The 24170-nt window shown below is 55.6% G+C and overlaps 2 protein-coding genes and 2 non-coding genes across 8 annotated transcripts; all 4 read left to right on the top strand.

Annotated features, from left to right (window-relative positions):
• Positions 1–1052: 1052 nt before the first annotated feature.
• Positions 1053–16243, top strand: TNPO2 (transportin 2). Of its 5 annotated transcripts, none has more exons than XM_055543447.1 (25): positions 1053–1198; positions 2494–2605; positions 3518–3593; positions 3676–3825; positions 6635–6741; positions 6834–6967; positions 7052–7133; positions 7206–7328; positions 7435–7553; positions 8878–8938; positions 9034–9199; positions 9410–9562; positions 11584–11809; positions 12009–12180; positions 12632–12718; positions 12797–12904; positions 13003–13161; positions 13631–13718; positions 13907–14005; positions 14772–14867; positions 15176–15281; positions 15535–15634; positions 15714–15788; positions 15909–16036; positions 16120–16243. In XM_055543447.1, the coding sequence occupies exons 2-24, from the start codon at positions 2507–2509 to the stop codon at positions 16014–16016; spliced, it is 2694 nt and encodes an 897-aa protein (XP_055399422.1). In that variant the 5' UTR covers positions 1053–1198; positions 2494–2506; the 3' UTR covers positions 16017–16036; positions 16120–16243. The 5 variants fall into 5 exon arrangements, with proteins under 5 accessions (XP_055399422.1, XP_055399427.1, XP_055399424.1 ...); XM_055543452.1 differs by having other exon boundaries at positions 15206–15281; positions 15909–16010; XM_055543448.1 differs by lacking the exon at positions 1053–1198 and adding an exon at positions 1447–1541.
• LOC129642633 (small nucleolar RNA SNORD41) lies at positions 11868–11938 on the top strand. The gene has a single exon (XR_008709887.1). It is a non-coding gene; the product is annotated as a small nucleolar RNA SNORD41 (small nucleolar RNA).
• Positions 13760–13835, top strand: LOC129642665 (small nucleolar RNA ZL2). Its single transcript, XR_008709912.1, has one exon. It is a non-coding gene; the product is annotated as a small nucleolar RNA ZL2 (small nucleolar RNA).
• A 1978-nt stretch (positions 16244–18221) lies between the features above and the next one.
• On the top strand, positions 18222–24079 carry FBXW9 (F-box and WD repeat domain containing 9). The gene is made up of 10 exons (XM_055543458.1): positions 18222–19639; positions 20760–20899; positions 20978–21106; positions 22287–22399; positions 22485–22576; positions 22910–23058; positions 23148–23261; positions 23392–23481; positions 23569–23634; positions 23708–24079. The coding sequence occupies exons 1-10, from the start codon at positions 19231–19233 to the stop codon at positions 23780–23782; spliced, it is 1377 nt and encodes a 458-aa protein (XP_055399433.1). The 5' UTR covers positions 18222–19230; the 3' UTR covers positions 23783–24079.
• Positions 24080–24170: the final 91 nt, after the last annotated feature.

The following is a 24170-nucleotide window of genomic DNA, read 5'->3' on the forward strand; positions in this document are numbered from 1 at the left end:
AACGGCCTTCAGGGCAGGACTGGGATGTCCTTTGGGATTAAAGCCCTAGTTGACTCAGTAAATATTGGTTTAGGAAGGGTCCAAATGCAGTAAAAGGACCACCTTGAACCTCGGGGAGTAAAAACCACGTTTTTGAGGAACAATTTAATGCAGGTTTTGTAATGCTTAACTTGGATTATCTCTAACCCAGCAAACTAGTCTTGTATCTGTTCGACAAATGGAGAAACTAAAGTTGGAGTGGCAGAAGGTCGCCCACCTTTTTTGTCAGCAGGGTGGAGACGTGGGTGGGGGTGGGGTGGGAGAGGAGGAACCGGGACTCTCCTGCTCCTGGAAAAGAGGTGCCCTACTTTGTCCTCAGACGGTGCAAGAATCACGGAATGTCTTTTTTTCTTTTCATCTTCCTGTCCTTAAATTTCCTGAATTGTTTCACCTCATTCTGAGTCAGGTAGAAAAAGGAGTTAGGTCTTTTGCTCTAGTGTTTATTATTTCACTTCGTTTAAAATTTTATGTCCTCGTAGGGTGCCTTATATATTTGTCAAACAGCACTGTAAATAGGTAACGCAAAATATGGCAGAGGGTTCTTTAGGAACCCAGCCAGTCTAAGGCACTCCCTTTGTCTGGCTCTCCCTCCTTTGTCCCTGGGGTATAAAGTCCACCCTAGGCTCTGTCCCCTCAACTCTTTGCTCACACAGTACTCCTGCTAAGTACTCTCAGAATGGGGGAGGAAGGCACAGTTCAGTTCTGGGGGTGGGGGGGGTGGGGGGGTGACAAAGTGAAGAGGGTTCTGGCTGAGGGGAGTTATACTTAAAAGTCCCGCGCGCCACCAAACTCGTTTCCAGCAAAGAGCGCCTGTCAAGCCAGCGAGCGAGGCTGAGAAAACGAGACGGTGGGAGGACCAGCTGGCCAGAGAGGCCTAGAGGGCCGCCGGCTCTTTGGTCACGTGACCCGACCCTGGCGGGGCCTAGGTCTCCCTGGTGCCAGGCCACGTGCGACCGCTGCTTCTCGCGATTGGGTCATTTAGGCCTATTTGAACGGCGTACGGAAGCCGCCGCGGTTCATATACAGCCGCGTTTTCTTTTTCTTTCTGTGTTTTTTTTTTTTTTTTTTTTTTTTTACTCCCTCTCTTTGGCTCCCTCCTTCCGCGCGAGTCTCAGGAGAAGCCGCAGCTTAAGGCCTCGCTGCTGCCGCCCGAGGCCGGGTAAGTGAGCCTCCCCCGGACCCCGACCGGCTTGGCCCTGGCTTTCGTCGACCCCCGCCGGGCTCCGGGCCTGCGCTGCGCGCGGCCCGGGCGTCGGGGCCGCGCCTGACCGAGAAAGGCCGAGAACCTAGTTGGGCCCAATTGGAGAGGCAGCGAGAATGGGCCGGGGCGGGGGATGGGGGAGCCGAGCCTGGCTTAGGGGGTGGGGCCTCGGAGCCGGGCCAGGTCTGGGTGCCGCGAAAATTGGGCCACTGGGGCGGCTGGGGTCGGGCTGGAGGGGATCTGATTGGGGAAGTGTATGGGGACTGCTTAGGGCCTGATTAGGGGACGTCGCCAGGATCGGGTGTGTGTGTGGGTCTGTTTCGGCGGGGCTTGGTTGGGTCTGACTGTGGGAGGCCGCGTTGAAAAGTTGGGGGCGGCGGTTTTGGGCCTTGATAGGGAGGGGCGTGAGACTTCGGCCTAGAGGGCTTTGCTGGCTCTGACTGCGAGGCGTAGCTGGGTGCATTTGGGGGAAATGCCTCGAGGGTATTTGGCCAGGCCTAACGGGGGAGCTGCAGGGCTCGGACGAAGACGTTTTCCGGCTAGAGATGGTGGGGGGCTTGGTCCAACTTGATTGGGGGAAGCAGTAGTGATCCATCAGTGGGAGTTAGTGCTGACTGGGGCGTGGGGTTGTTGGAACGGTGTGGGGGGAGGCTTGGCCAGACCTGATTGGGGAAGCGACAGGGACTCGTCCAGGGGGCTTCTGTTGCCGAATAGGCGGGCCTTTGCTGACTCTCATTTGGAGAGGCATCGGGGACCTGTCTGCCGACTGCTCTGGGTCTGATTAGGGGAATCGCTGGACCGCCTGCCGGCACGGGAAAGACCACGGGGGCTGGGGCGCTGTCGTGTTCTGGGGCAGGGCCCCTGAATGGGGTGGTGGCTGGGTCCTCGCCGAGCAGCCTCAAGGGAAGTGGAAGCCTTAGGGCCCGCAGCCAAGCGCGGCGGCATGGGCCGAGGTGGGACGAAGGCGCGGCGTTGGGTGGGATGAGGATTCTCCAGGTCCCGCCGCCGCCTCGCATGGCCCGCTTCCACATACCCCCGCCTGCGCTCCCGAGCCCGCGACTGCGTGGCCGTGGATGGCGCAGCTGGCGGGGACCCCGCACTTGGGCGGGCGTGAATCGGAGGCGTCCGCCTGTCCGCAGAGGACGCTCCAGTCCTGCTACCGCCGCCGCCGCCATCACCTCAGCGGGGGCTCAGCCTGGGACTGCCACAGAGCCTCCGAGGTACGGTGCTGATCCCGGCCCCTACTCCCGCAGTTCGCCTTGCGCCATGGACTGGCAGCCAGACGAGCAAGGCCTCCAGCAGGTCCTTCAGCTGCTCAAAGACTCGCAGTCGCCTAACACAGCCACGCAGCGCATCGTGCAGGATGTATCCTTGCTTCCTTCTTGGTCTTGGGGGACTGGGCCGACAAGTGCATCTCCCGGAGAGGAAGGGGTCGAATCCCAAGTTCCCAGACTCTTTCTACTGAGGCAGGAGCGGACTTGGGCAAAGAATTAAGGATTAGAATTCTTGGGTCCCTTTCCCAGCAGAGAGGGAGACACTTTTTGCTGGTGCTTGGCTTTAGGTTCGTGAGTAAAATTTCCTTTTTTCAGTTAGTCGTTTAAAATACTGTTAAACTTTTAATCTATTTATATATACTGTAAGCAAGTTTCACTTGAAAGTGTGAGGCCCCTTTAAGAAAAAAAAGTATGCTGTGTTGAATTGCTAGTGAGCAGAGCTGAGTATCGGAGAAGGCAATGGCACTCCACTCCAGCACTCTTGCCTGGAAAATCCCATGGATGGAGGAGCCTGGTGGGCCGCAGTCCACGGGGTCGCTAAGAGTCGGACAGGACTGAGCGACTTCACTTTCACTTTTCACTTTTGATGCATTGGAGAAGGAAATGGCAACCCACTCCAGTGTTTTAGCCTGGAGAATCCCAGGGACGGGGGAGCCTCGTGGGCTGCCGTCTATGGGGTCGCACAGAGTCGGACATGACTGAAGCGACTTAGCAGCAGCAGCAGAGCTGAGTAGCCTCTGCTAATTTTCAGATACAGCAGAGTTTGTTCACCCTCTCCTGCTCTGGCCAGATCTTCAGGAGTGGTGGGAAGCTGAGGCATCTTCCCCTATCTGCTGTATGAATCTCATGTGTCTGAAATGCTTCCTTACTCTGGGCATGGGGGTTGACATGTGGGGTCCCAGGAGCTGGCTGCCCAATCCCAGCAGTCAGAGGTTATATGGCAGTAAGAGTGGGGTTAGGGGGGGAAGGCCCCTGTCTGCCAAAACCCTTAACAACCTAGCAGAAACTCAAACAACTGAATCAGTTTCCTGACTTCAACAACTACCTGATATTCGTCCTGACGAGACTTAAATCGGAAGGTATGCCCTTGGCGCCCCTCTACCCAAGGCGGACCCCACTTTCTCCTCTGTGGTCTCCTGAGCCCCAGCCCTCTTCCCACAGATGAGCCGACTCGCTCTCTCAGTGGCCTCATCCTCAAGAACAACGTGAAGGCACATTACCAGAGCTTTCCACCGCCTGTGGCCGACTTCATCAAACAGGAATGTCTCAACAACATCGGCGATGCCTCCTCGCTCATCCGGGCCACCATAGGTGAGAGAACGCAGCGGCAGTTGGCCTCTGATGATGCTCTGAGCTGGCTCTCTTGGCCAAGAACCTTCTCAATATGTTAATTATGTTGACGGTTGGTGGTACTGTTACTGCTCCCATTTTACAGATGTGAAAACTGAGGCACATAGATGTGAAGAGTCTTTGTCTGGCCAGTAACAGAGCGCAGAAGTGACCAAATAAGGTCCATGCTCTGAACCACTCCCTCCCGAAACAGCTGTTCTTACTTCTTAGGCAGTCACTCAGCATCCAGAATTTTCTGTTAGCTCCAAGGATATAGCAGACTCAAATATGAGGGCTCTCTGCTAACTCACCAATGATAACTTAGGAGAAATGTGGGTTAGGTTTGTGTTGGAACCTTCCTGTCTCCAAAATACTGCCTGAGGAAGTTATAGGAGGAGGACTAAGAACTTTCAAGCAATTTTACCTTCAGCCTTTTCACTACTGATAAACACCAGCCCTACTATTATTCCCAACTTACTTCCCCCTCTCAGATTTACTGAGATGTAATTTTTATTTCATTAGTAATTCATTAATTTTAATTAATTAATTAATTAATAAGTTCCCCTACCAGTGATTGAACCTATGCCCTTAGCAATGAAAACGTGATTCTAACCACCACTGGATAGCCAGGGAATTCCCCTGAGGTATAATTGACATACAACTGACTTAAAATTTTAAAATTTAATTCTATATCAACTTTAAATGTTACTTTTAAGTGGAAATTGTATATAACTATTTAAAACAAGACAGTGGTTAGGATTCTTACTGCAGGGTTCTGGAGTTCAATCCCTGGTCAGGAGCCTTAAGATCCTGCAAACCATGCAGCATGGAAAAAAAAAATGTGGGAAGGGGAGACAGATTTGCTTGCTCTGTACAGCAGGGTAGACTTCCCTGGTGGCTCACATAGTTTTGGGAGATGCAGGTTTGATTCCTGGGTTGGAAAGATCCTCTGGGGAAGGGAATGGCAACCCACTCCAGTATTCTTTCCTGGAGACTTACATGGACAGAGGAGCGTCATGAACTACACAGAGTCAGAGATGACTGAGCCTTGGACATTTTCACTTTCAAAGGGAAGGTAGCCTTAATCATAAATGCAATGAAGACAAAAAGATGGTATTAAAAATTTGAGCTAGCTACTGGACCTGCTGGAAGTGTTGATCTTGGGGCCTGTTGTCTTTGTTCAAAGTGACCCTTAGCCTTCTCTGAGGCCACCAGGAGGAACTGGACTTAGCAAACTCATTTTCGGCACCAGTTTCTGCTCTTAAGTACTTGAGTTAAATCATTGAAGCCTCCCAATCACCCTAAGCTTGTAGGATCTTAGTTCCCCAACCAGGAGTTGAACCCCGGGCAGTGAAATTGTGGAATCCTAACTACTGGACTGCCAGGGAAGTCCCAGGAGGGTGGGATTCCTTATTCCCATTGAGTCATAGAGCCCTTAGGTAATGTGGCCAAGGTCACACAGACAGGGATGGGCCGGGGGACTACATTGCCAGTCTGCCCACTGCAGGAAACGCCTTTCCCAGCAGACATGTGAACCAGGGTCATCTGGAGTGTTGGCGATGGCAGCTTCCCCCCACTTTGGGAAACACTGCCACTTCTTGGCTCTAAATATACTATCTCTGCACTGACATCACCCATATTCAGCTCAGCTGCCAGACTGCTCCAGAGTCCGTGCACTTCACATGCCTACTGCAGGTCGCACTTGGGTCTCTAACAAGCAGGACGCGGTCCTCCCTGAAGCCACTGTGGCCCTGCACGACGTGCCTCCTCCCCCTCCCAGCCCTCATCTCTTGCCACTCTCCCCATCGTCCTCTGCTCAGCCCCGCTGGCTCCTTACCATCCGTCTTGGAGCACACCAATTCTGTGCATGACCCTGGACTTCTTATACCTGCTGATCCCTCTGCCTGAGATGTTCTTTGCCCAGGGACCTAGACAGCTTCTCCCCCACATCCTCAGGTCTTTGCTCAGATAGCAAGGTGTCACCCAACAAGGCCTTCTTGAGCCTCCGAATTAAAAACTGTTACCTTCACCCTGAGTCCTTCCTAACTATTTTCTCAGTTCCATTTCCTCCCTCAGCTCTTGGCATCTCGCCTCCCAGGACTTTTACTGATTTATCTTTATCCCAGGCAGCCTCCCTCACTAGACAGATCCGCTCCTAAAGGCAGGGATTTTGTGTTTAGTTCCGTGCTGTATCTCAGGGCCTGAGACAGGCCTGGCATACAGAAAGACAAAGAGAATCTCAAAAATGTGTAGGGTACTTCCCTGGCAGTCCAGTGGTTAAGACTCTGTGCTTCCAATGCAGGGGGCAGGGGTTTGATTCCTGGTCTGGGAACTAGGATCCTACATGCCATGTGACCAAAAAAAAAAAAAAAAAAAAAGAATAAAGTGTGTGTAGGGCTTACAGTGGAGAAGGCAATGGCACCCCACTCCAGTACTTTTGCCTGGAAAATCCCACGGACGGAGGAGCCTGGTAGGCTGCAGTCCATGGGGTCTCTAAGAGTTGGACACAACTGAGTGACTTCACTTTCACTTTTCACTTTCATGCATTGGAGAAGGAAATGGCAACCCACTCCAGTGTTCTTGCCTGGAGAATCCCAGGGACGGGGGAGCCTGGTGGGCTGCCATCTATGGGGTTGCACAGAGTCGGACATGACTGAAGCGACTTAGCAGCAGCAGCAGCATTAGGGCTTACAGTGTGTGTGCTGGTGGAATGATCGCACAGCAGGGAGGGCCGGGGCGCCAGGCAGGCCTGCACCTAGCCTGAGGCAGCCTCCTTTCCCGGCCGCCCCAGGCATTCTCATCACCACCATCGCTTCCAAGGGTGAGCTGCAGATGTGGCCCGAGCTGCTGCCCCAGCTGTGCAACCTTCTCAACTCGGAGGATTACAATACTTGTGAGGTAGGCGACCAGCCATGGCCTGCCTGCCTGCCTAAGTGGGAGCTGGGGTCCGACTGGGACTCCTGCCCATGTGTCTGCTGCTCTCCACTCAGGGAGCCTTCGGAGCCCTGCAGAAGATCTGTGAGGACTCGTCCGAACTGCTGGACAGCGATGCCCTGAACAGGCCCCTCAACATCATGATCCCCAAGTTCCTCCAGTTCTTCAAGCACTGTAGCCCCAAGATCCGGTGGGTGGGGGTCTGTAGGGGGTTGGGAGGGGGCAGGATGGGTGGGATTGGGGGTGACCCATGTGCTGACCCACTCCCTGCCAGGTCCCATGCCATTGCCTGTGTGAATCAGTTCATCATGGACCGGGCCCAGGCGCTGATGGACAACATTGACACCTTCATTGAGGTAGGCCATGGGCTAGGGAGTGTAGGGAGAGGGCTGAGGGCCCAGCCACAGCTGACCCTGGCTCCCCTGCAGCATTTGTTTGCCCTGGCTGTGGACGATGACCCTGAGGTGCGGAAGAATGTGTGCCGTGCACTGGTGATGCTGCTGGAAGTGCGGATTGACAGGCTCATCCCCCACATGCATAGCATCATCCAGGTACACCCGGCCAGGGCCAGCCCATGGCAGTGCTGTGGGGTGGGAGGCTTGTGGGGAGCCACCCCTCACTGGGCCTGGCCTTAGTCTTTCTCCTACCCCACCCCAGTACATGCTGCAGAGGACCCAGGACCACGATGAGAACGTGGCCCTTGAGGCCTGTGAGTTCTGGCTGACGCTGGCCGAGCAGCCCATCTGCAAGGAAGTCTTGGCCTCGCACTTGGTCCAGTGAGTGCTGCTCCTGCCCTCTGTCCACCCCAGACTCCACCCCTCTGCCTTCCCTTCTGTGCTAGCCCATCCCAATCAACTGTCTTGGTTTGCTTTTATTCCTATGTGCGTTTATTTTGCAAATGGTAGGTATGTAGCTTTAATGGATTAAAAATTATGTTAAGTTATAGGTGGAAAAGATGAAATCAACAGAGTGGGACTTCCCTGGTGGTCCAGTGGTTAAAATTCCTTGCTCCCAATGCAGGAGGCCCACGTTTAGGTCCCTAGTCAGGGAACTAGATCCCACATGCTTCAGCTACAAACCCCTCATGTCACAGTGAAGATCCTGTGTGCCCCAACTAAAACCTGGCACAGCCAAAGGGGAAAAAAAGGCAACAGAGGCTTCAGGCATAGCTGGATCCAGGTGCTCAAAGGATGTGAACAGCAGCCCGTCTAGGCTCAGATCTACTTCCTCTGTGTCTACTTTGTTCTCAGGCACAGCCTGCCCTCATGGTAGTACTTTCTGCAGCCTTCTAGCTTGGGAACCTCAGAGTAAAGACAGTCTCTCTTTATATTACTCTTTTACAGAGTCTCTGTAAAAGTTCTAAGGCTGATCCTCTTTGATCAACTTGAATCACTTGTCTGTCCCCAGCTCAGTGAAGACTCGAGTCAAAATCTCTGATCCTGAGGTGCATGGGTTCCAGTGGAGTTGGGGAGGCTGCCCTGCCTGTTAGCTCCCCAGCCTGGCCCCATGCCAGGAAGTGCCTGGTGACAGGGCAGGGCCGTGTGTCGCTGCTTTATAGCATGTTAGGGATCAGGCTTCCCTGGTGGCTCAGTGGTAAAGAACAAGCCTACCAATGCAGGAGACACAGGTGTGATCCCTGGGTCAGGAAGATTCCCTGGAGAAGGAAATGGCAACCCAGTCTAGTGTTTTTCCCTGGAGAATCCCATGAACAGAGGAGCCTGGTGGGCTACAGTCTGTGGGGTTGCAAAAGAGTTGGACAGGATTTAGCAACTAAACAACAAGGGGTCAGACACTATTCCAAGCTTCTCAGCATGTATGGGGGTCTGGAATTCACTGAGTGGCCAGGGGTCTGGATCAAGAGCATTCCTGTGGAGCTAGGAGTAGTGTCAGCTCTGACCCAGTCACAGTGGCTGAGACTGTGTTGGGAATAGTACCCACTAAGAGAAATTAATGGATGCAGGACAAATGGAATCAGCATGTATGGTCTACCCCTCGGCTCCTTGATGCTCCTGCTTGCAACTCCTCTCCACTTCCTCTTCCCCAGGCTGTAGGCTGTCTCTAGGGCCCCTGCATCCTGATTAACAGCCTCTCTCCCAACAGGCTGATCCCCATTTTGGTAAAAGGGATGAAGTACTCGGAAATCGACATCATCCTGCTGAAGGTTAGCTAGGGCTGACCACCAGTCACGGGTAGGGTAAAGGAAGGCTGGGGTTCTGGGGGCCTCTGGGGGTCTCAGCCATCTGCCTGATTCCACAGGGGGATGTTGAGGAGGATGAGGCTGTCCCTGACAGTGAACAGGACATCAAGCCACGTTTCCACAAGTCACGCACGGTGACGCTGCCCCATGAGGCTGAGCGGCCTGATGGCTCAGAGGACGCGGAGGACGATGATGACGACGACGCTTTGTCCGACTGGAATCTGAGTGAGTGGCCTGGCCTGCGGTATGAAGTGGGGAGTAGGGGACAGCAGGCCCTGGGCTCCCTCTCAGAGGGAGGGAGCCTATGCAGAGCAAATCACAAAGATTCAAATCACGACCTCGGATCCCAGGGGTTACAGAAAGGAGGGCTGGTGGCCTGCCCCATGTGCCTCCCTGAGCCCCGCCCCGCCTCCCTGATTTCCTCTCCTGCCCCAGGGAAGTGCTCGGCGGCTGCACTGGATGTCCTGGCCAACGTCTTCCGGGAGGAACTGCTGCCCCACTTGCTCCCCCTGCTCAAGGACCTCCTCTTCCACCCCGAGTGGGTGGTCAAGGAGTCAGGCATCCTGGTGCTGGGTGCCATTGCTGAGGGTAAGTGACCCTCCAGCCTGACTGCGTGTGACCTCTGAGCCTCATGCTGGTGTGAGATGGGGCTGGCCCAGGGAGGGCTGGTGGGGGCGAGGCTATCCCCAGGTTCTCTCCAGCGGCCTGCTCACCCCACTCCAGGCAGCTCAGGGATTTGAATCTTTCCCTCAGCCCAAGAATAGGCTTCCTAGGTGGCTCAGTGGTAAAGAATCCACCTGTCAATGCTGGATATGCAGGTACGATCCATGGGTTGGGAAGATCCCTTGGAGGGGGAAATGGCAACTCACTCCAGTATTCTTGCCTGGGAAATGCTATGGATAGAGGAGCCTGGCGGGCTATAGTCCATGGGGTTGCAAAGAGTCGGACAAGACTTAGTGACTAAACAACAACCACCTCAGCCCAAAGGCCTGAAAGGGACCCCCAAATGCAAGTCCTCTCCTTAATTCTCAAAGAAAGGCAGTTCCACGAGGTCTTAAGCATAATTCCAGCAACAATAATAACAGGCAGCCCTGTCCTGTGGGCTTAGTGCCACCTGAGGAGGTAGGTTTCTTGAAACTCAGCTGCAAAGAGAATTACACCACTTCTCTTGTCACCTGGGATGAAGCTGGGCCTCAAACCTGCTCTGACTGTGAGGCTGGCCTGCCAGGATCAGAAGTGTGCAGAGGTGGTGCTTCCTTCACTTTTCTGGCTCCCTTTGTCCTGATGGTGTGCACAGGGTGAACTGCCAGAGGGCTTTCCAGATCTGTGATAGGAGACACACACGACTATCTCAGCACCCAGGTCTGCTGTAACATGTGAAGTGTTCTTCATTTTAATGGGAAAGATCTCAAGGAATTGACCCTGAACTGGTAAAAATAGATCTCAGGGCTGGGATGATCAAGGGGTATGCTGTTACCGGTGATCTGCAGTGAAAAGAGAGACAGACACATTCAGAGTTTTTTTTTTAGAAAGGGAAGATGAAAAGTAGGGGGAAAAAGTCACAGACATCTAAGAAAGGTTTCAAAAGAAAGGTGCTTTCTGTCCACCTGGGTTGCTGCTGCCCATAAAGGCTGAGTTAACTCTGCAGCCCAGCCATCTATGAACTAGTGACCAGGTAGCTTCCCAAGTGTCCCAGTGGTAGAGAATCCACCTGCCAATGCAGGAGATGGAAGAGACGTGGGTTTGATCCCTGGGTTGGGAAGATCCCCTGAAGGAAGAAATGGCTACCCACTACAGTATTCTTGCCTAGAGAATCCAATGGACAGAGGAGCCTGGTAGGCTACAATCCATGGGGTCGCTAGGAGTTGAACACGACTGAGCACATAGAGTAACCAGATGACAGCACAAGCGCTGGGATGGGGTGGAGCTGATGGAAAGGAAAGTATTTATTTATGTATTTTGGCTGCTGGGTCTTTGTTGCTGCGAAGGCTTTCTGTAGTTGTTGCAAGCAGAGTCTACTCGTTGAAGCAGGGGCCTCTCATTGAGGTGGCTTCTTTTGTTGCGGGCTCCAGTACTTTGGCCACCTCATGTGAAGAGTTGACTCATTGGAAAAGACTCTGATGCTGGGAGGGATTGGGGGCAGGAGGAGAAGGGGACGACAGAGGATGAGACGGCTGGATGGCATCACCGACTCGATGGACGTGAGTCTGAGTGAACTCTGGGAGTTGGTGATGGACAGGGAGGCCTGGCGTGCTGTGATTCATGGGGTCGCAGAGTCGGACACGACTGAGCGACTGAACTGAACTGAACAGGCTCTAGGGTGCGTGGGCTTCAGTAGTTGTGGCTCGTGGGCTTAGTTGCTCCATGAGACGTGGGATCTTGTCAGACCAGGGATCAAACCTGCATCTTCTGCATTGGCAAGCAGATTCTTATCCACTGGACCACCAGGGAAGTCTGATGCCATTTCCCATCCCCACCTTGCCTTTCACTGACTCTGTGCCTCTGAGACAGTTATTAACCTCCATGCCTCAGTTTCCTCCTCTGCCCAGAAGGGTGGATGTGGCCTGGCCCAGTTGGCTCAAGCTCGCGTCTGTGCCCGGTCCTTTCAGGCTGCATGCAGGGCATGGTGCCCTACCTGCCCGAGCTGATCCCGCACCTCATCCAGTGCCTGTCGGACAAGAAGGCCCTGGTCCGCTCCATCGCCTGCTGGACCCTGAGCCGCTATGCCCACTGGGTGGTTAGCCAGCCCCCCGACATGCACCTGAAGCCTCTGATGACGGAGCTGCTCAAGCGAATCCTGGATGGCAACAAGAGGGTACAGGAGGCGGCCTGCAGGTGACCCTCGACCCCTGGCCCCACAGACCTCACCTCACCTGCCCCACTGGCTGCCCTCCGGGAAGTGATGATACTTATGACTCCTGACAGTGCGCTGATTTCTCACCGTATTCGTACTGGCTGATCCCGAGTGTCCCCTTCCTGAACCCCACCCAGAGCCCACCGGTGGCGGCCCACTGAACACTTCTGCCCCTTCCAGTGCCTTTGCCACCTTGGAGGAGGAGGCCTGCACGGAGCTGGTGCCTTACCTCAGCTATATCCTAGACACCCTCGTCTTCGCCTTCGGCAAGTACCAGCACAAGAATCTGCTCATCCTCTACGACGCCATCGGCACCCTGGCTGACTCTGTGGGCCACCACCTCAACCAGCCGGTGAGACCCCACAGCAGCTCCCTCCTCCTGATCCCCCCTGTCCCCCTCCCCGGCATCCAGTGACCTGGTGGCGACCCTTGTCGCACGCCAGGGACGTGGCCATGACCTCGACAGGCAGGCAGACAGACCCGGCCCCTGCCCTCGCCCTGCTCTCAGTCTAGTAGGGGAGACAGACAGTTATGAGACAGCGTGGTAAGTGCTGGGCGGGGCGAGCTCAGGGGCCCACGGGAAGCAGGAAGCACCAACTCGGGTGGGGCTCAGGATGGGTGAGAAGGGAGTGAACTAGAAGGGCCTGGAGGTCTGGCTACTTGGCAAGGACCCCAGGAGCCAAAGGAAAGCGCCTAGACCTCATGGTTCAGACAATGAGCGCCTCTTGAGTCAGAGGGAGTCATGTTGGTTCCCAGGCTGCCACCTGCATCCAGGGATCCCCAACTTCCTGCTCCCTCTCCAGGAATACATCCAGAAGCTGATGCCTCCACTGATTCAGAAGTGGAACGAGCTCAAAGATGAAGACAAGGACCTCTTCCCCCTGCTGGAGGTGAGTCAGCTTCAGGCCCTCTCCTGTGGCCCTGTTCCACTCACCTAAGCTCACCTCTCCTGTTCTTCTCTCTGCCAGTGCCTGTCATCAGTGGCCACTGCCCTGCAGAGCGGCTTCCTGCCCTACTGCGAGCCGGTCTACCAGCGCTGCGTCACCCTGGTGCAGAAGACGCTGGCCCAGGCCATGGTGAGTAGCCCACCGCCATCACCTTTCCATCCATCCCTCTACTGCTGCCCCAGCCTGAGCTCACTCCCCTCTCCCTGTCCTCCCCCTTCTGTGCCCAGATGTACACCCAGCACCCTGAGCAGTATGAGGCCCCTGACAAGGACTTCATGATTGTGGCACTAGACCTACTCAGTGGCCTGGCTGAGGGCCTGGGTGGACACGTGGAGCAGCTGGTCGCCCGTAGCAACATCATGACACTGCTGTTTCAGTGCATGCAGGTGGGTGGACCCCTCGTGGGCCTCTCAGTGGACAGTGGTGACCCCCAGCAGCCTTTGTGGGCTCCCTGGGGTGGACTTAGGGCCTTGGTTATGCCCCGAGGATATTAGAGAGAAGGGACTTTTTAAAAGAGCTGGTGATTATTTTAGAAATTGATTCAAATGAGACATGAGTAAAATCTCATTGAAAAAGTCAACAGAATAGGAAATTAAAAAGTAGAAAATAGGAAATGTGAAAGCAGAAGCTCCTCCAACATCACTTCCCCACCCCCAACGTATCAGTATGGGCGGCAGTTCTAAGTGGTACCCTGCGCAGGGCACTCATTCATGTGCCCCTGAGTCCTGGATCTTCAGATGGGCCTGCAGCCTTGGTGCTAGGAAGAGGCAGGGTCAGCTCATGCTCTAAGAACTGCGCCCCTAGCTGGTTGGGGGAAGGGGAGCCCTGCCACACTCACCCTCCTCTGACCCCTAGGACTCAATGCCTGAGGTCCGGCAGAGCTCCTTCGCCCTCCTGGGAGACCTCACCAAAGCCTGCTTCATCCATGTCAAGCCCTGTATCGGTACGACACCCATTGCATCCCCACCCTATGACCCCAGCCCTGGCCTCAAGTGATGGAGCTGACGACCTGGGAGTACTGTGACCGAACTGGGATGTATTCGTACTGTCTGATGGGGCCTGTCCCTCGGGTTTCCGGAGGCTTCACCCTGGCTGGCCCCTCTGCTCAGCACCCCTCTTTTTCCCCACCAGCTGAGTTCATGCCCATCCTGGGCACCAACCTGAACCCCGAGTTCATCTCTGTCTGCAACAATGCCACCTGGGCCATTGGTGAGATCTGCATGCAGATGGGTAAGTGCCCATAGGTGGGCAGGCCCTTTCCCTTCCCGTTGGCTTGTTCCCAGCCTGGTGGCAGGGAACCCTGATCAACAGGTTCCCTCTAGAGCAGGGGTCCCCAGCTTCTGGCATCTAATGCCTGATGACCTGAGGTGGAGCTGCTGTAATAATAACAGAAGTAAAGTGCACACTAAATGTAACATGCTTGAATCATCCTGAAACCATCCCACCCGTCTGTGGAAGAAGGGTCTTCCACGAAACCAGTCCCTGGTTCCAAAAAGGCTGGGGCCACTGCTCTTGAGGGCCTTGGTGCTCCTTGAGGCAGGTGCCGATTGGCCAGGGATGAGGGGACACCTCTGAACATTTTCATCTGAGATGGGGACACATGGCTGAAAGACCATGTGTAACTGGCTTCTCCAAAGAGGCACGGGGACAGGAGGCCTGTTCTTATTGAACTCATCATCACCTCCTTCCTCTACAAGCAACTGACTGAAAGCCCCACTGGGATCCGTTGGGAGACTTTCTCTGAAGGTTCCCCTGGCCCTGCCTACCCCATAGGGAGATGGGGTGGTGTAGTCTCACCCTGGTGTCCAGCAGTGACTCCAGGGAGGCTTCTGGTGTTGGGCGGGTGCGGGTCTGTCTCTGGTTGGCCACGGATCCTGGACTGCAGACATCTAGAGATGGCTTTTTGCTCACTCACTGGTTGGCCAGTGTCTGGATGCAACTAGGGTCGGTGTGGGTGCTGTGGGCCACGCAGGGCTCTGATTCTTCTGTTCCCTAGGGGCAGAGATGCAGCCCTATGTGCAGATGGTCCTCAACAATCTGGTGGAGATCATCAACCGGCCCAACACGCCTAAGACACTGCTGGAAAACACAGGTGGGCAGCAGGCCTGAGCCACTGGCAGCCTCCCGGGGGTGGGGCTTCCCAGTCAGTAGCTGACAAAGAGATCTTGGGAAAGACCCAGGGAGGGTAATGGGAATAGGGCAGTGGGTGGAGGCCTGGAAAGGATGTTGGCCTAAGGGGAGACCTAGGAGAGACCCAAGTTGGATGGGGAGGAGACCCTGACTGGGCCAAGCTTGGGGACCCAAGCAGCTGGCAGGAGCTGTTCCCTTGGGGCCCGTGGGGTGGGGCTGGCGCCTCGTGCTGGAGGCCCCGCCACGTACCCGGGCCGCTCGGGGTTGCAGGTCGCCTGACGAGTCCCTCTGCCATTCCAGCCATCACCATCGGCCGCCTGGGCTACGTGTGCCCGCAGGAGGTGGCCCCCATGCTGCAGCAGTTCATCCGGCCTTGGTGTGTGCCCACCCGGGTGGGGCCCCACCCCATCCCTCACCAATACCCATCCAGCCCTGCCCTGCTCACCCATGGATACATGATCCAGCCCCACTGAGCCCTGACCTCCTGTTTCCCCCAGCCCAGCCCCACCACCCACTGACCTGCTGCCGCTCCCCAGTGTCCCCCATAGATGTCCACGGTGCCCCAGCCCCAGGGGCTGATTCCCCACCGCTTACCTCCCCCCTCCCTCCCCCCAACTCCACCAAACCAGGTGCACGTCCCTCAGGAACATCAGGGACAACGAGGAGAAGGACTCGGCCTTCCGTGGGATCTGCATGATGATAGGCGTCAACCCTGGGGGCGTCGTGCAGGTTGGGGCAGCTGGGCTCGGAGGGAAGGCACTGGGACTGGGCTTGGACGGACCCTCACACGGGATCCGTCACGTTTCAGGACTTTATTTTCTTCTGCGATGCTGTAGCCTCCTGGGTGAGCCCGAAGGATGACCTTCGGGACATGTTTTATAAGGTGAGGCCCCCCCAGCTGGGCCCTAATCTAGTCTTGGGAGGTGGTGGGTGGGGAGAAACTGAGATCACCCTCCTCTTGCCCTGCTCTGGGGCGCCCCTCACCGCACCTCCCTCACTGCAGATCCTCCATGGCTTCAAAGACCAAGTCGGGGAGGAAAACTGGCAGCAGTTCTCGGAGCAGTTCCCGCCACTGCTGAAGGAGAGGCTAGCCGCCTTCTACGGGGTCTAGACGAGCATCGCGACTGCCAGGTGAGGGGCCTGTGTTCACAGAGGGCTGGCGCTGTCACAGGAGCCCTGATGGCACAGGCCTTAATGCCCTCCTCTCCCCACAGGTTTCTGTCTGCGTCGTCGTCAGAGGGGTTGCTGGGGAGCGTGCTGCGTCCAGAAGTCGCTGTGCCCTGGTCGAGGGGGGTTAGGGAGGAGTTAGCGGGACCCAAATCCAGACGCCTTCCCCGTCCATCTACCTGCCATGGCTGGCCGGAGGTTGGTCAGAGGGTGGGCAGGTGGGTGGGGCCTCCACGCTCATCCTAGAAACGGGAGGGGGGTGGGACTTCTTAGCAGCAAGGACCCCTTGCTCTAATTGGGGTCACCTCAGGCAGCCTACTTGGGCCAGCCACGTGGGAGGGAGGCATCAACACGGCCGACCAAATCCGGCTTAGGATGAGGCAAGGGAAAAGCAGGCGGGGAGGGGGGTCCTTGTAGAGACACGTACACTCACATGTACACACATGGCTACACGCATGTGCGGGTGCTGTTGCCAGCCAGGCTGGGCCAGCCGCCCCACCATTTCCCCGACTGCATGGAGACAGTAGAATTAGTGAACCCCTGAGTTAACTCGTAAGGCCTTCCGTGTAACCTGCATCTAGAGTTTAAGAAGCTTCTGCTGTTTTGCCGGAATTGGCAGTGATTAGGGAGGGCTGGGTGGGTTGGGGACCTCCACTGGGACCCTGGGGTGGGGGTGAGGGGAAGAGGATGGCCACCTTGGGGCCACTCAGTCAGCACGCGCACGCTTTGGACCTGCTCTGCACACTTGTTGCCAGCTCTGTGGCAGCCTCAGCCAGTGTGTCCCCTTCCTTCTCCCATCCCAGCCAGAAAAGTTGGGACCACCAAAGTGGCCAGGGCTGGCCAGAGGTCACCTTTTTTCTCCCTCCCCTGAGCCCCAGTGACTTACGGAGATGCTGGGCTGGATGGAACCTTTTCCACTGAAGAGAGCTGGGAGCAGCCAGAGCTGCTGACACCTACCCCGCTATAAGCAAGTCCGTTTCAAAGGCAGTTCATTTCTCTGCTTCCAAGAGCACTCTTTCAGGCCTGACTTTTAACACAAGGGCCAGGCTAGGGCATTTAATTGATGGTGACAGAAGACAAAGGTTTAGGTTTTGCCAGCCAGAAAGAAACTGAAAACTTGGAGGAAGGGAAGGGTGGTATACTCCCTTACCCACCTCTGGCCCTGGGACTTCCTGATCACAGTTCCCAGCAAGTCCTAAGACCCCACCAGACTAGGACAGTGAAACTTGTGGGATTGTTTGGGGATTCCTTCACAGTGGGAGAGACTCCCCTAAGGTGGAGGGGTGGTTACTTCCCATTTGGCCTAGAAACTGAAACCAAGCCTTGCAACCCCCTTTCTGGGGTTTTCTTTTCTCTTTTCCCTGCTTTCTATTTCTTTGGGGGCCTCTTTGCAATTTGTGATTTGCTGGGGTGGGGGTTGACTGGATTCCTGCATCCTGGGGCCTGCTCCATCCATCCCTCTGGGGCCCTGCCAGAGGGGCACTGGTGCACATTCCATAAACCCAGCTGGTTCCCCGCTGTGAAACTCCAGCAGGTCTCTGGAAGCCATTTGTAAAAAAAGAAAAGAAAAAAAAAAATCATTTAATTTTCTGGTAATTCCAGTGCTTTGGAGAATCCTCTGCTGGGTCTTGGGGTGTGTGGATTGGCTGCCTGATGGGATTGGTAACCCCTTCTCCATCCAAGATGGGGGGCTTGGTTCTAGTTCTTCTTCTTTTTTTTTTTTATTAAGAAGACTATTTAATTTTTTAATTTATTTTGGTTGATTTTTGCACAATGAAGTTTCAGCTTCTCAACCTTTTTCCCCTGCCCAGGGCTGCAGACCCTGACTGGCCTCGATCTGCAGTCCCTCTCGTTCCCACATCCCCCCTTCCCCTCATCCTTTTCTTCCTGCGGGCTCCAGGGTCTGTCCATTTGTTACTGTGCTGTGCTGGGGACTGGCGCCAAGGTGGCGTGAGATTCCACTTGTGTAGAACTTTGTTGAGTAAAGATCAGTTTCTTGTGAAACCCTTGGTCTCCATCTGGCTTCTTGTGTCCTTGGGTTTTGGCAGTAGAGAAGAGATGTAGAGGGGGGCCTGGAAAGTTTTAGAAATGGGATGTACAGGAATCAGGTCAGGAAATAACTGGAGGAGTGGGGAAGTAAGAGTAAACATTAAATGTGGTAATATAGCACATGCAACACAGTCTCTGGGACATAATTGCAGTCTGGGAGCTCACTACAGCACAGATTCAAAATCACCATGGGCTAAAGACTAAACTGAGTGGCAAAGAGCAAGACCTTGCAGCACTCTTCGGCTGGTTTCACAACTCTGGATTTGTATAATGCTCAGCCCAATGTCAAGGCTGTGGGACCCAGGAAAACATGCATAACAGTTAAAGGCAAATAAAAAATCTCTTATCTGGGGATGCAGAGGCCTCAGGATAAAATCTTGCAACCTCTGTACAACCCAACGATCACCTGCATCAACCTGGAAGAAATTTTTAAATGCTGACACAACCAATTTTCATTCAATTGTGTGCATTTTAGTGAGAAAAAATAAAGCTAACCAGTAAAACAGTGGTATGTCCCATAGAGAAAAATATAGTGGGGGGAGGGGAGAAAGTACGTTTTGGAAAATGATCAGTCTTATAGTACTCTGGGTACTTAGGGTACTCTGCTAAGGTGATTGAGCAAAGAGCCACGTGGATATCAGAAGAGGGAACCGGCTAGTGCTGCTTAGAATTTGTTTAACTTTCACCGAGGGCTCTGCAGTGTGTTTCTGGGTCGCTAAGAAAAGACAGGAATCACTAGCATGCCTAGACTTCGAACCAGGAAAAGAAATTTATTTCTTAGGTTCCGTGTCTGTGAGAAGTGCTTTAGGGCCGTGTTTTTCAAACCAGAGTCCAATGGCCCTTTGCATCAGCAACATCAGACATGCTAGTTTAATAAACGCAGGAACCAAGAATCGGGATTTTTCCAGTCCAAGGTCGACGCAGCTTAAGAACTAGACCTTTCCGAGGAGCCCGCATCCAGCACGCGGCCAGTTTCCACGCGGGTTGCTTGGTTCCGGCTGGCGCTTAACGTCATCAGGCAGCGCCGGAAGTGCCCTCGTGCTGCCTAGGAGACAGGACGCGGGCTCTGAGTCTGACAGAGCAGGGCCAGCCGCGCCCACCCGGTCGCCATGGAGCTGCCTCCAGGGCCGCGCGACGATCCCCACACCTGGGACGATGACTCGGACCCGGAGCTGGAGCCTGACCCCGACGCGCAGGCTGAGGCTTACGTGGCCCGCGTGCTCAGTCCTCCGAAACTCGGGCTGGCACCCCCGCGCGCCCCTCCTTTGCCCACGCCCACGGTGTCCTTTGGCGCTCTGGAACCGCGGGCCGCGTCCAAGGGCCCGACCGTGGCGGTTCCGGGCCTGCTGAGCCTACCCCCGGAACTGCTGCTCGAGATCTGCGCCTACCTCGACGCGCGCCTCGTGCTCCATGTCCTGCCACGCGTTTGCCACGCGCTGCGCGACCTCGTGCGTGACCGTGTCACCTGGAGGCTACGCGCGCAGCGCCGCGTACGGGCGCCCTACCCAGTGGTGGAAGGTGCGCGCGCCCGGGGGTCGCCTGCCCAAGTCAGGTCTGGGGCGAGGGGGAAGGGGTCCAGGGTGTCGTGAGCACAGCCACTGGAGAAAACTCCCTGGCTGTCCTGGTTCAGGGTGGCTGAGGTAGTTACTGGTAGTACCAAAGCTCCTGACCTCTGGGTGGACCATGAGGCAGATACTTGGGATCCTGAGGCTATAGAAATCTACCTGGATAACTGGGGTCCCTGAACTCAAGATCCAATGATTCTCAGGCCGGGGGTTGCTACAGCGACTTAGAGTCTCAGGCTGTCAGGCTGCTTGGTGCTCAAAGTAAGACAAAGAATCCCCAGGTTCTGGGTGTAGATGCTAAGGCAGCAACTGGTGATGTCAAAGTCCCTTACCCCTAGAGTCTTGGCCTAGGTGAGGGTGAGACATGGACACAGGTCCAGAGCCTCCAACACTTGAACCTAAGCTATGGTTTAGAGGTTGGGATCCCTGATACCAGCAGTCACAGATCCTCAAGTTCAGGGTCTAACCTGTGATCTCAGACAAGGGCTGGTGGTCATTCCTTCTGCCACCAAAGTCTTTGGTCCCTAGAGGATAATGCAGCCTGCTGGTCTTGAATTGATGGGACTTTACTGAACAGCTTGATTAAAATATAGATGTTTGGGTCAAGGGCTTGGGTTCTGCTCTTTGACAAGGGTCCCAGGTTTGGGATACTGATTTTGGGAAACGCTTCCATGGGTCTGGTTCAGGTGGCCAAAACAGGAAGGGTTAGTTATGTAGTCCTAACTCTTGTGCCCAGCCAAAGGGGTAGGGAGGGTGAAGCTGAGGTTGGACCAGAGCCAGGGGTGAGGCAGGACCTTAACATCCTGAGGTTGGAGAATGAGGCCTGGGAAGGTGATCCTGGGGCTACAGTTACCCAATATCTGGAAACGGTAAGGAGCAGCCTTAGACCTGCATGGCAGGTGGGTGGGCTGGTGGTCCCAAAGCTAGAGCCTGGGCTTCCTTGGGTGGGGTGTGGGATCCAAGTGGGATTCTCTCCAAGTCTTCTGCTCCCCGGAAGCCAGTGGTGAGCTTGGACAGCTGGAGTGGGTGGCAGGGTTCCTGCCCACTGGGGACCCTGGTATTGCATCCCACAGAGGAGGACTTTGACTGGCCGACGGCCTGCATTGAGTTGGAGCAGCACCTGTCGCGTTGGGCAGATGATGGGCGCAGGGCTGAGTACTTCTGCCTAGCCGATGGGCACTTTGCTTCCATTGACTCGGTGCTGCTGCTTCAGGTGAGACAGGGGTTGGTGGAGGGCCCGGAAGTGGGGGGCCAGGGTGACCCCTACCACACCACCTCGCTCCTCTCCCAGGGTGGGACACTCTGCCTGTCTGGCTCCCGAGATCGCAATGTCAACCTGTGGGACCTGCAGCAGCTGGGGGTGGAGCCCAGCAGGGTTCTGGTCAAGACCCTGGGGACCCAGAAGAACAGCACTCACAAGGTGAGGGGATAGGAGATCAGGTAAAGGTAGGAGCTAGGAGGCCTGGGCAGGCCACTGTGGCTGAGAGCATGGGTTTTGGCACCAGACCTCATTGATTTTTTTTTTTAATTTTTATTATTTTTTGGTTATGCTGGGTCTTCATTGCCGCACTCTGGCTTCTTCTAGTTGTGGCGAGCCGGGGCTACTCTTTGTTGAACTGCTCGGGCTTCTCACTGCGGTGGCTTCTCTTGTTGCGGGGCACAGGCTCTAGGTGAGAGCAGGTTTATTTAGTAATTGCAGCACATGGGCTCAGTAGTTGCAGTGTGAGACTTTAGGGCGCATGGGCTTCAGTAGTTGTGGTGCATGGGTTTAGTTGCTCCTTGACATGTGGAATCTTCCCAGACCAGGGATTTAACCTGTGTCCCTTGCATTCGTAGGTGGATTTCTATCCACTGTGCCCCCAGGAAAGTTCCAGACCTCATAGATTTCAATCTTGGTCTGCTATTGTTTGTGTGACTTTGGGTAAAGTCAAAGTCATATATGACTTCTCTGGGCCTCACTTACTGCTTCTGTCCAGTGTCAACTGGGATGAGGTTGAATGAGGTGACTATGCATTAAGAGCTTCACTCAGGCTCATATAGAGTAGGGGCTCAGATGTCAGGTTTACAGATACGTGGAATCTAGTTCCCTGACCAGGGATCAAACCCAGGCCGCCTGCACTGGGAGCCTTAGACATTGGACCACCACAGAATTTCTGTGGAGGTCCTATTCTTAATCACATTGTCATGTGGCCTCGACCTGTGCTGGTGCTAAGGCTCTGCAGTACTTGATTTAGGAACATTATTAGGTGGGGGTGTACATGTTTTGGGCTTCCCTGGTAGCTCAGCAGTAAAGAATCTACCTGCAATGCAGGAGCCATGAGTTCGATCCCTGGGTCTGGAAGTTCCTCTGGAGAAAGAATGGCAATCCATTCAGTATTCTTGCTTGGATAATTCCATGGACAGAGAAGCCTGGTAGGCTACAGTCCATGGGATTTCAAAGAGTCGGACATGATTTAGCAACTAAACCACAAAAACAACATGCAGGTCTTTCGGTTCTGAAGTCAGACCCACAGACCTGAGCTCTAATCTCTCCTCAGTGCTGACTCACTCTGGGTTCTGTGAAATGGGGAAGATCACAGGACATGGGTCTGGTCCCACAGGGCTGGGTGTGGTCACTGGCAGCGCTGGACCACCGAGTGTGCTCCGGTTCCTGGGACAGCACAGTGAAGCTCTGGGACATGGCGGCTGACGGGCAGCAGTTTGGCGAGATAAAGTGTGAGGGGACCTGGGCAGGAGGGCCTGGATGGGCAGCGCTCTGTCTGGCCCCTTCCCCAGCTCTGTGGTCTGTGCATCCCCAGGGGCAAGGCAGCTGTGCTGTGCCTGTCCTACCGGCCAGATATCCTGGTGACCGGCACCTACGACAAGAAGGTGACCGTCTACGATCCCAGAGGTGGGCCCTGGGGCCTAGGTGGGGAGAGCAGGGCTACCTGGGGTCTCCAGGGTCATTTTGGGAAAAGAAACACTTGGTCCTCACAGTCTGACTTGGGTAACAATCACACAACCAGAGGCTGGCCACTCCAAGTGGCCTGTGTTGTGCTGGGGGCCACAAAGGTGACTGCTGCGTGGGGATACTAGGGGCAGAGGAAGCCCTGTCTCCACGTGGGATGGGGTGATGGACTGGAAGGCCCCCAGAGGAAGCCACGGAGGATGGAGATCCGGGGTCCAGGGGGGCCTCCAAGGGGGCTCTGATGTTGCCCTCCTCCCTGACCCCTCACCTGCAAAGTTGGCCCAGCCCTGCTGAAGAGCCGGCGGCTGCACTCCAGCGCCGTGCTGGCACTGCTGGCAGACGACCGGCACATCATCTCAGGCAGCGAGGACCACACGCTCGTGGTGTTCGACCGCCGGGCCAACAGTGTCCTGCAGCGGCTGCAGGTGGGGCATCCCCCGGGGGCCCAGGGGGCCGGGGCTGCGTGGAGTGGCCTGGACTGGCCTGAGCCACTCCATCTCCGTCCCTCCTGCAGCTGGACTCCTACCTGCTCTGCATGTCCTACCAGGAACCTCAGCTCTGGGCTGGCGATAACCAGGGCCTACTGCACGTCTTTGCCAACCGCAGTGGCTGCTTCCAGCTTGTCCGGGTCTGCCGAGGCCCTCGCCCCTGCCCGACTCTCCCTGGGCTGCCTCCCCGCCTCTTAACCCCTGGGGGGCAGTGGGGCACTGGCCTAGGGAGAGCCACACCTGAGTGTCACCTGTCCCTCCCTCCCCCAGTCCTTTGATGTGGGCCACAGGTCTCAGATCACGGGGATCAAGCACTCCCTGGGGGCCTTGTACACCACGTCCACCGACAAGACCATCCGGGTGAGGGCCCAGGACGGTGCCTCTTCTCTACCCACCCTTACCTGTCGGGGACACGTCCCATGACCTTTGCCCACTGCCCCTCACCAGGTACACGTGCCCACAGACCCACCAAGGACCATCTGCACTCGAAGCCACCACAATGTGCTGAATGGGGTAAGGCCCTGTCCCACGCGCCACCCCCGCCCACCGAGAGCACCCCTGACTCCTCCTGTCCCTGTCCTCACAGATCTGTGCCGAGGGCAACCTGGTGGTGGCTGCCTCTGGGGGCCTGTCGCTGGAGGTCTGGAGGCTGCAGGCCTGAGCAGGTGGATGTGGATGTGGGTCTGCCTACCGGCAGGGGGGGCCATAACCTCTGTTCCCGGGGGCGGGGACCTTCCCCCATGCTGGTGCTGCCTCTGCCCTGCCCCACAAGCCTATGGCACAAGGGGTCCTGGCCACGGCCGTGTGGGGTCCCTGGGCTGGGCCCCACGCCAGGGGAGGTGAGCTTTGTGTTCCAGCCCACCCAAGGGGGCTGGTCCCCACCCTCAGGCCCTGTTTTTGTTATGATTTGGATGCAGGCTCTGCCTTGAGAGCAAAGAAATAAACCTGCTGTACTGGTGCTCCGGCCTGGAGTGTGAGCCTGGTGTCATCTGAGGGCTCTGTCCCTCCCTGCTTGGGGCCAGGGTACCAGGGATGGGTGTGTGTCTGTG

Source organism: Bubalus kerabau, chromosome 1 (assembly GCF_029407905.1).
Source record: "Bubalus kerabau isolate K-KA32 ecotype Philippines breed swamp buffalo chromosome 1, PCC_UOA_SB_1v2, whole genome shotgun sequence".
In the NCBI taxonomy this organism is placed as follows: domain Eukaryota; kingdom Metazoa; phylum Chordata; class Mammalia; order Artiodactyla; family Bovidae; genus Bubalus; species Bubalus kerabau.

Bases quoted from the DNA above. Each gene is read 5' to 3' on its own strand.
- TNPO2 (XM_055543444.1), top strand. From the start codon at position 2,222: ATGAGGATTCTCCAGGTCCCGCCGCCGCCTCGCATGGCCCGCTTCCAC. The intron at 2,606-3,517 runs GTATCCTTGCTT...ACAACCTAGCAG, and splicing joins CGCAGCGCATCGTGCAGGAT to AAACTCAAACAACTGAATCA. The intron at 6,968-7,051 runs GTGGGTGGGGGT...ACTCCCTGCCAG, and splicing joins CACTGTAGCCCCAAGATCCG to GTCCCATGCCATTGCCTGTG.
- FBXW9 (XM_055543458.1), top strand. From the start codon at position 19,231: ATGGAGCTGCCTCCAGGGCCGCGCGACGATCCCCACACCTGGGACGAT. The intron at 19,640-20,759 runs GTGCGCGCGCCC...TGCATCCCACAG, and splicing joins GCCCTACCCAGTGGTGGAAG to AGGAGGACTTTGACTGGCCG. The intron at 23,635-23,707 runs GTAAGGCCCTGT...CTGTCCTCACAG, and splicing joins ACCACAATGTGCTGAATGGG to ATCTGTGCCGAGGGCAACCT.